General features: G+C 46.3%; 1 protein-coding gene across 1 annotated transcript in view; it reads right to left on the bottom strand.

Moving 5' to 3' along the window:
- Positions 1–3,716: 3,716 nt before the first annotated feature.
- Positions 3,717–9,710, bottom strand: part of LOC126519136 (uncharacterized) — a 127,906-nt gene continuing 121,912 nt past the window's right edge. The window contains exon 19 of the mRNA XM_050168740.3: positions 3,717–8,341. Within this exon, the coding sequence (XP_050024697.1) occupies positions 8,307–8,341 (35 nt within the window). The 3' untranslated portion in view covers positions 3,717–8,306. The remainder of the gene's footprint in view (positions 8,342–9,710) is intronic.

The following is a 9,710-nucleotide window of genomic DNA, read 5'->3' as shown; positions in this document are numbered from 1 at the left end:
GGCTCTTCGCAGTGCGCTTAAATTTATTGACACGGAGAGTCCTGGTACGTGGGAAGCGTGTTTTCCGAATCAAGACCGGCTTTACACACCATGCAGTCAGTTCTCCGACATGGAACTCCCGAACAGCTAACGTGCGAAATTCTCAAACCTCACTACGACGACATACAGAAAGGCCACAAAATTATTTGCCAGTGGCTACCTGGCCATCACGGGATCAGTGGAAATTATCAACCAAACATACCTCTTTGAGAGTCACATCAACAACAACACAGCGTTCACATTCCTCTTTCCAGGAGAGACGCTGCAAGGCAGCTTCGTGACCTGGAACACAGGCGCTCTTTAACAGAGTGCAAAACTCCAAATAGAAGACGCACCAGGTTGCACAAACTGAACCCTTCGATCCAACTCCCACCTCACCCAGGCTTCAACGACGTGAGGCATCACTTCTGTACTGGCTGTGATTGGGAGTGGCTTTCACGAAGAAGTACACTACTTTGATTGGAAGGGCCGACAGTGCTGCGTGCGACGTCTGCGGCGGTGAAGAAGATTACCGAACATTTATTGTGCCACTGTCATCGATTTCAATCGGAAAGACAAATATTATCTATCGCATTGTGACGACTCGACGATCGGCCGTTGTCCGTACAAGTGCTACTTGAAAACCGTCCTCATCGCTGCCAGCCCACAGAGCTGTGAAGGCACTGTTGTTTTTCTTGAGGGCGACTGGCCTATGTGAACGCCTTTGACTTGCTCAGGCCCTCCGCGTGCTTGCGAGAGGTCACCGCGTCTTTCCTGCCCCCCTCTCAAACTCTCTGTCTCATCTATATATTCCCTCTTTCCTGTCCCCCCAGAGTAGGGTAACGAACCAGACGCATTTTTAGTTAACATTCCTGGGTTTTCTCCTTCTTTCCTGCTTCTCCTTTTCCTCCTAATTGAAGAAGCCATTCTTGGAAGGACAAAGGTAGAGGGGGTCAGTGGAGTAAAAATAAAGAAACGTAAACCTTCAACTAAGCTTTGGAGGCAGGATGTAGAACTGAAACTGAAGCGCAAAGTCAGAAATAGAAAACAGACGTCAATATTGCTCGAAATGGAACTGAACCGAAGCGTTAGGAATTTATTTCCGGAGTGAAACTGAATAAAAAAGTAACCGTTTTCGTTCACGCTGTGCATCTTTCCTGGCTTTTCATGCATTGTCGGCACTTGTGGATCAACTTCGCTACTTAATTTGTAAGTACACATCATATTTCTGATATTTTTAACATATTAGATCCACTAGTACGGTTTTAAGGTATCGCGTCGGAGCGAAGACATGCTAGCAATACACTCGTAAGAATAGGGGGGGGGGGGGGGGGTAAATATGATTGTTGAAATTAAAAAGCGCATCCTAGCTGGGTGGTGGATTTCGATCATATTGATATGTAAGTTGAAGAAGGTGCAGTAGAAGTGACATTGTGCTTCAAATATCCGATTCAGTAACGTGATTTTCACGTGGATTCTTTCCTTCCTTACTATCACGAATTGTTGCGAACGTTTTATCTATATTGAAAGAGTAGGAGACCTGTTCTCTACAGCTGACGATTTGGGGAGTATTAGGAAAGGAAATGCGAACTAGACAGGACAAGTTAAAATTGCGCGGACAAATAACGTGTCGCAGAAAGATTCTAGGAGGGTCCATGACCCCCTGTATCCACTGTGGCTCCCCTCATGACCTCGTGCGTTGGTGCCTACTTCCGGGAAGGACGGCTGTAAGTAGCCTACTAATAATCTTGCGTTGTTGCTGGGTAAAGACTGCGCATTTTTATAGGCAAACTGCACGCGCCAGGAGCCTCGATCATTGCTTTGCGAACAGTGCCGCCTGTGGCCACTGCGCCCTCCGCTTCGGTAGAGAGCCACTGGCACTCCACGCCATGGTCCTGCTAGCACGGCTGCAATCGAAGGCTATAGCGAGCAGTGCACGGTCTTTATAATGTCTTGTTTCATCACTACACGCGGCACGCAAATTTTTCATCCGGCCACGGTGGCCGCATTACGATGGGGGCGCAATGCGAAAACACCCGTGTACTTAGATTTAGGTGCACGTTAAAGAAGTCCAGGTGGTCGAAATTCCCGGAGCCCTCCGCTACGGCGTGCTTCATAATCAGAAAGTGGTTTTGGCACGTAAAACCCCATAAATTAATTACATTTTTTCAGAGGCATATACGTACCAAAAGGAAAACTGCTCCACCGAGGAGGCCATGTCCAAGACGTAAAAAAAAAAAAAAAAAAGCTATGTCGACATCCGGCAACGAGGTCTCAGGGCACTGCTTTCCTCAAACACAGATAAGCACGTGGTCTGAATAGGCCGCAGCAACGGTACGTTAAACACTGCGAGGTGCCATTTTATTCCAGAAACCCTTCTAAGTGAGTACTTTTTGTTCGTATTTCTTCACAGGCTACTAGAACGCCGCGCGACTTTCTCGGAGAGCCCGATCTCGGTTATGACATTGTGCGAGCCTCTTCCTAGCCAGTGAGGAAGCACAAAAATATAAATTAGTGAAATGTATCATTATGCAATATTTGCCTGGTAACCGTTGCACAATCAATGCAAAGGTATGTTTTCGTTTTGTTTTTACCATACCTCAATACATGCCTGGACTGGATTTGGCAAAAGCACGGGCGTGGTCCGGCCGCATTGAGTATGTCACTCTCGTTTTTTCTGTGATTCGCACTATGATCCTCGCCTTCCTTCATAATTTCAAGGAGACCGTTATTATAATGTCTGCTCTGTCTTGATTTAAGCATTTGTCCACAAGCAAAAGGTAACTTTTTTACGCCTTGTGTGATTACCGCTGCGGCGTCGCGGTAGAACATAAGCTTCCTGCCACCATCGCAGCATGTACAGCATAGCGATACCCTGTCGCAAACCATTCAACCTTGAGCATATGGTGCACCGAAGCCAGAAAAAGTGTACTTTTCCAGCCGAATAAATTGGGGCCCAACATCACAGCGCTTAGGCTCCCAATGCTGCTTTGGGTAGCCACAAAGGTTTGTCCCTGAAGCGTTGCCGTGGATATTGCAGCATTCATTAAAACGACAGTTGTAGTGACTTCTAGCCAGACCCAAAAAAAAATAAGCGAGGACTTTTTGAAAAGGCGGCGTGCAGCGGTGCATACTCACAAAGCTGGTCCGGTCAACGCTCTCAGGGCGACCGCTGTCCCAACGTGGATGCGCTCGCCGCCGTGAGGGCTTTCGCACCAGCGCGATTGTGTGTTGTTGCTGTACTGTTGCTTAATGTTTTGGTGTTTATGCATTGTTTCTTGCCTTCGTTTTTCGCCATGTTTTATCCCACATATAAATTTCGTTGCAACTGTGTTACATTGGTACATTTTTGTTGTTTTACTGTGCACCGGCGCTCTGACCTGAGTGCTGTTCCTTGGCACTTGAAATAAATTATCGATTGAGTAATTGATATTATATTTTTTTACGCACAACACAGGTGCCTGCTTGCTAGCACTAGTTTATCGGTCAACATACAGGGGCTGTATAAGCCCGTTCTCTAGTATTTGCATCTAGCCTGCATGTAACCTTTGCGTGTATCAACAAATATATCCGCCGGCGTACTGACCAATCCAGCAGCAGCTGTGCCAAACTCAAATACTTGGCAAAGAAAGATTCGCTTTAAAACGAAAAGAAAAAGAAAGAATACACATAAGAAAGAACAACGGAGGCTAGCTAACTTACAGTAAGAAATGTCTTTATTGTTCGTTTCTAACTGCAAACGCCCGCGCGTATTTCGCGAAGTCCGACCATATCGCCAGTTGTGGATAGCTTTTTGAATCGGTGACGGGAGTTTTTAGGGATCCTCTCTGCAAGTTTAGGCCACGTTTTATGTGCCTATTTTTATTGCGCACTGCATAATTCAATGTTCGTCTGTGCGGCCCATCTAGGGTGTGAGCGCACTTATAAGCCAGAAATATTGAGACACACGCAAAAACTTGCCGATCAGAATTGTACCCAATGCACGACGCGATATGCGTTCTTTGTAAGGATGTGGTATTGTAATTAACTGGCTGACATAATTAAAATTAAGCAAACCACATGGTATTGATTCCGAGGTTAAGAAATTTAAACAAATATGAAGGTTATTATATACACCAACTTGCTCATAATTTTCCATTTATGAATTGCATGGGCCAGTGCTGACCAACGAACTTTACAATGCTTGCAAGCGTGAGACGGTGTGTACAGATACGCTCCAAAAGCACATTGTTGCAACGCATATTTTCCCGTGGGCATGCCTTAGTGGCTATTTTTGACTTCAACATCACATTCAATGCTTCTTCTTGCTTTTCCTCAGCGCAGAATGATGTGCTGTTGATTTGTATCGTTGTAATCACGCTCTGTTGAAAGGGGCTGTTTCAATTATCGTGCCACTCTTCGTTTTTTGCCGCACGAGTGGCCGATCCCAGCGATAGCGGCAGCATGGCTTCTTGCGAACCAATGTTGAATGGCGGAAAAAGAATGGGAAAATTCCGCAGAGACACTTAATACTTACTCGTGGGAATGCGAAAAAAAAAGTTCCTGTGGTAAAATACTTTTTTTTTTTTTTCGTGCGATTCATGTCCATGCATGAATCGCACGGACATGAATCGCACGGCTTGCTAACTGCGCCTCGGTAAGGCCAAATCAAAACGCGCCAAACAACTCAACAGGCTCGCTGGCCCGCGAGCTGTTCATAATTCGAAGGACCACTCAGTGACGTTCAATCGGACATTAATGCTCATTGGTTTGCTCAGTGGCTTCGCTCACGACGTGGAGCCACCGATTCTCCATTCGCTGCGCCGTCACGTATGAAATGAGGTGCGCACTAGGCGTACCTTTAGTCACCGAGAACCATGGGGCAGCTATGGAGTCGGTGAAGCGTGCTCGTCTCGCATCCCGGAGACCCCGGTCGGATTCCGACCCAGACCAAAATTTACCAAATATTCTTTTCAAAGCCGTTCTTTCCTCTCTTTACAGGAAAATCCCCGGGAAAATTGTCGTGAATACGAGCATTTTGTGATGTATGCTTTCTCTTTACCCTTGTCGCCGTCGGCCATTTTTGGTACCATCTTTCAGACCGGCCGACTATGCCGACAGATTTTCGTGCTATGTGGCATATAGTGCTTTCACATTAAAATAAGAAATGTTTCAGTTTCGCTCAAAAGGCAAAGCATCGACAGCGATACGAAATTAGCGGATATTTAGCATGCGAAGTAAGGATACTTGCTCTGTCGGAAGTATAAACTTTTATGCATAGACATAATAACTAAATTAACAAGCATGGTGTGACGCGCGCACAAGCAAACATGAACACATCTGACTCGATGACCGTGGAAACTCGCTCTCGAAACGCTCGAATAAACGCGGCAGCACCAGCGAGCGAATTGACTTTCGGGCCGGGTCTCGCATCAGTGCGAACTAAGCTAATAAAACACGGCGGACTCTGTCCTCATAGTAAGACTGCTTTCAAGATCAAGCGGCCCGGGTGGGAGGGCGCGGCCGCCCGGCCCGCCCAAAGTAGAACGCGCCCCCACCGCCCTACCTTTCCGATAGAACCATGTCATCGTATCGTGTTTCAATCAGTGGTCCAGCTATGTGTTATGTTAAGACGTATCGCTTTCTCGGTGTCATCATTTACCGCAACCTCTGGCGGAGCCGTCACTGCGTCTATCTGAAGAAGGAGTTAGTTGCCATTGCTCAGGTGTTCAAAAACTGAGCTACACCCGTCCATTCTATGATGCAGCTGTACAGGGTACTCTTTCTCGGACTCCTGCGTTACAGTCTGCCAGTGTTGTCAAATAAATGCAAGACGAACATTTGTGCTTTGGAGAACATACAAGGTCAAGCCCCACGCACGTGTTTAGAGCTGCCTGGGTGCACCTCAACAGCAGCAACCATTGCCATCACGCGAGACCATGTCATCCAGACACACGTAGCGGTCGACTCTCAGAGCGCACATTCGCCATCTGTCAAGGATCCCTGACCATCATTTAGCTTTCCTACCAGCCGAGAGAGCTTACACGGCCTTTTCAAGCGTGATTTAGCGCTCATCAAGAGTGCATACCATCATCTGATACACCGGCTGCGAGGCGTTCATGTCCCCTGTGGCGCCTGCGACAGCCTCAAGTGAATTTTGCTATTCCTGCAATTACAAAGAACGCCTATCTTCCAACGCCGGCTCTGAAGCAACTTACGCTCCTTACTGCACAAGACGTATCATGAGCATATACATATATATAACGATGGTTCCACCTCAGCTGCCAGCTCAACTGCCGCATTCGTCATTCCAGCTAAGCAGGTTACAGTTGGATTCAAATTGTCACACATGACTACATCTACGTCGGCAGAACTAGCAGCTCTCCGTGCTCCGTGCAGCTATGATGTACGTCACCGAAGAGCCAACAGAGAAATGGTTTGTATTTTTTGTGACTCTAAGGCAGCTCTTCACAGTACCGAGTCTGCATTAAATCACAGAACTTACGAGAAGATGATATCTGACATCAAAGAAGCGCACCACCATGCTCTGGAAAGAGGGCATAACATTATCTTTCACTGGATTCCTGCTCAATGTGCCATCGTCGGTAACAACCTTGCTGACAAGGCAGCCCGGTCTGTCCACGATGACACCCAGACGCGTCCAACACCTATGGCGAAATAGGACGCTGCCAAGGAACTTTGCCTACTTGCACGCAAAAAGTAACAACATCTCTGGAGTTCAAGTGCCTTCAGTTGCCGATTACATAAACTGCACCCCACGCTAATGCTACAACTGCCATCTAGCCTTTCACGCGGCGAAACAACCTTGCTGTGCCACCTTAGGCTGGGAGTGGCGTTCACGAACGCCTACTCCTATTGTATGGGAATCACCGAGAGCCCGGTTTGCGACTCCTGTGGGTGCGAGGAAACCATCTATCACCTATTGTGTACCTGCTTTTGCTACCATGTACAATGCCTCTCTCTCTGTGTACAACATTAAATTGCCTAGGCTAATGACCATTCTCCGAGTCAAAGATACTCGGGCCGTGGCCATACGATTCACTGGCACGAAAAGCGATTCGTGCCCTAGTGCAATACTTAAAGTGCACCGGCTTAACGGGCCATTTACAGTGTCCCTGTGCATCCTCCCTCACGCACTCAGTGCTTGCTCTCACCCTTGTTTCCTGTTTCTATTCCCCTTTCCCTCATTTCCAGTGTAAGGTAGCAAACTGGGTGCTCGTCTGGTTGACCTCCCTGCCTTTCCTGTCCTTGCTCTCTCTCCTTGCGCGCGAAAGAGGACAGCGAGCTTCCTCTCCGCTTTCCTCGCTTGGTTGCGCAAGACTGAGCGACGATCACCAACTCCTACTCGCACACTTTCACTCGCAAATAGAGCACACGGCGCTCGACGCAGATTTTAACGCCTTTGGACTTTATGCGGAACCTCCCGTCGACGCCAGAAATGTGGCTGGAGTGTCCATATAATTGCTATCGCAATAAAATTTGTTGTAACAAAGCACATCCACTGTGCTACAATCTGTTAAAATTAGCAAGTTAGCGTTATGGTCTGCTTGGAAAGTGTCGATGTTCGGGTGGCATGTCAATTTCATACACTTGCGTGTAGAAATTAGTAAAAGTACACCGTACCTCCGTAGTACGCTGCTTCCATCACTATTCTTGGTCATACGGTTACAGAATTATAATTTAGGCAACTAAAGTATAGAAGTCAGGAAATGCTCGGTGACGAAAACCAAGATAAATGCTGTATTGCTTTCAGATTTATGATAGGGATCATAGAAGGCGTTTGTTGAGGTTAGTGGCTTGAGTAAGCAGTTTGCGCCTTTGTGTGCTCAGTCGCATCGAAGCGTAGTCGCATAGGATACATACTGTCGGTCAAGCAATATTTACCTTTTTAGGACACCTTGACTGTAGCATTGAATATTTTCTCATTCGAATCGACGCGAAAGACAGCTCCTTACGTCGTTTAGGCTTGGCGCAATGGCTGGACAGGCAGCCCTCTTCTCCCGTCCCTGATTCCAAAATCCGCAACTATGGGAGGCTAAAAGCGGGTCCACCACACGCGGCACGAGAGGCGTACTTTAGGCGCCTATGTCTTCAATTTGCGGGGATGTGCCCAAACGGAACAACATACGCATCAGTGGCCAATATATTGTACCCGGGGGAATGAAGGGAGGGATACCAGAAGAACCCGAAGAATGCGTCAATGACGGGCAAGAAGCCCTTACAAACTGGCTCCGCCGCGCTCACGCTGCGTCCCCACCATCATTCACGTAAAACGGCAGTTTCGCAGCTCAGACAGACCAGCTTGTTCTCGTAAATCCTTGAGCTGAAAAGAAAATCAAAACACACAAACAGCATTTGTTAGCGTAATATGAAACACAAAGGATGGGATATCTCTTGAAGTTCCCACTCTCACGCCGTGCAAATCCACAAGTTCATCTTTGTCGTATTTCGAAAATCGCCTCGAGCATTATATCTCGTCAAGTTTCCCGATATGTTTACGTGTCATGCGGCATTAATACGCGTCGATAGATGCCGCCGGCATTGATAGCATAATAGTAGCAGTTCTATAATTAAGTTAGCGCAAAGAAGAAACATGTTCGAATAAATCACACAGATCAGACACTTGAAAAACAAATGAGCAATATGGCGTGCCTGCCCGAGAGGATTAATAACAAATTATGTAGATGCAGTAGAAGTTGTTCTGCTCTGTACTGGCAGAAATGTTCTATCAGGTACATAAGTGGTGTTTCTCGTAGCTCGAAGCAAAGCACGACAATCGAGTTGCACTTCTTAGACGAATCAAAGCAACGGTGCGTCAGTGTCAGTGTGTTAATTTTTCACTAAACAAGAACACCCGCGAAAAGGGGGAAAAGGCAATAAAGCTGCAGATACTGCAGCTGGACTAAGCACCGTCCACCCTGTAGGAGTAATGGCAGGGTAAATATAGAAGCAAAAGCAAATAATTATAGAAAGAAAAAGCGAATAATTAAGGTGACAGGGTAAAGACACAAGCGAGAACATAATTAATATACACTTGTATGAAAAATAATATCTATACCTATAGCTTCATATTCGTAGACAACAAAGCAAGAGAAAGACAAATGGCATCGCAGTTCTATACCTAGTGGAACCCAATGAGACAAAGCTGTACAATTTAAAGAATGCGCAATTACAGAAACAATCTAACTACACTGGTGGTGTTTAGTGTGTCGATTTCAATGTCTTGGTGCTCATGCACCATCGCATTACACACTTGTGCATTTCAGCCGCAGAGACCTGCGCGTGCAACTAAAGTTATAAAAGATTAAGTCAAAGCTGATTTTGTATCTATATGATGGGAATTAGAAGTTTTTTACTGAACAATACATGGAATGCGCTTCAGATCGCTCTGCGCAAGAAAACTGTGTATCGTTCAAAAATAAGATAAACTCCCTAAACATTGCGACATTCCCATGTGAACTGTTCGAGCGGCGTTCCACTCTCCATGGTTTACATCATACCTTCTTCACTTAGGTAATAAAAAGAAGCGATTGTACCTCAGCAGTTTATTATCCGATACCACGAAGCGATGGACGGCTTATCACAGCGCAACGTTAGAGTACAAACAAGCTTATGGACTTGCTAAACATGCTTTCTTTTGGCGATACACCTGTTCCTCTTTTAGAGTATGACCTTTGTAAGTTCTAGAGCAT

The sequence above is a fragment of the Dermacentor andersoni genome, chromosome 10, assembly GCF_023375885.2.
Source record: "Dermacentor andersoni chromosome 10, qqDerAnde1_hic_scaffold, whole genome shotgun sequence".
Lineage (NCBI taxonomy): Eukaryota > Metazoa > Arthropoda > Arachnida > Ixodida > Ixodidae > Dermacentor > Dermacentor andersoni.
The sequence above is the reverse complement of the archived record's forward strand: the minus strand, read 5'-3'. Positions and strand labels throughout refer to the sequence as shown.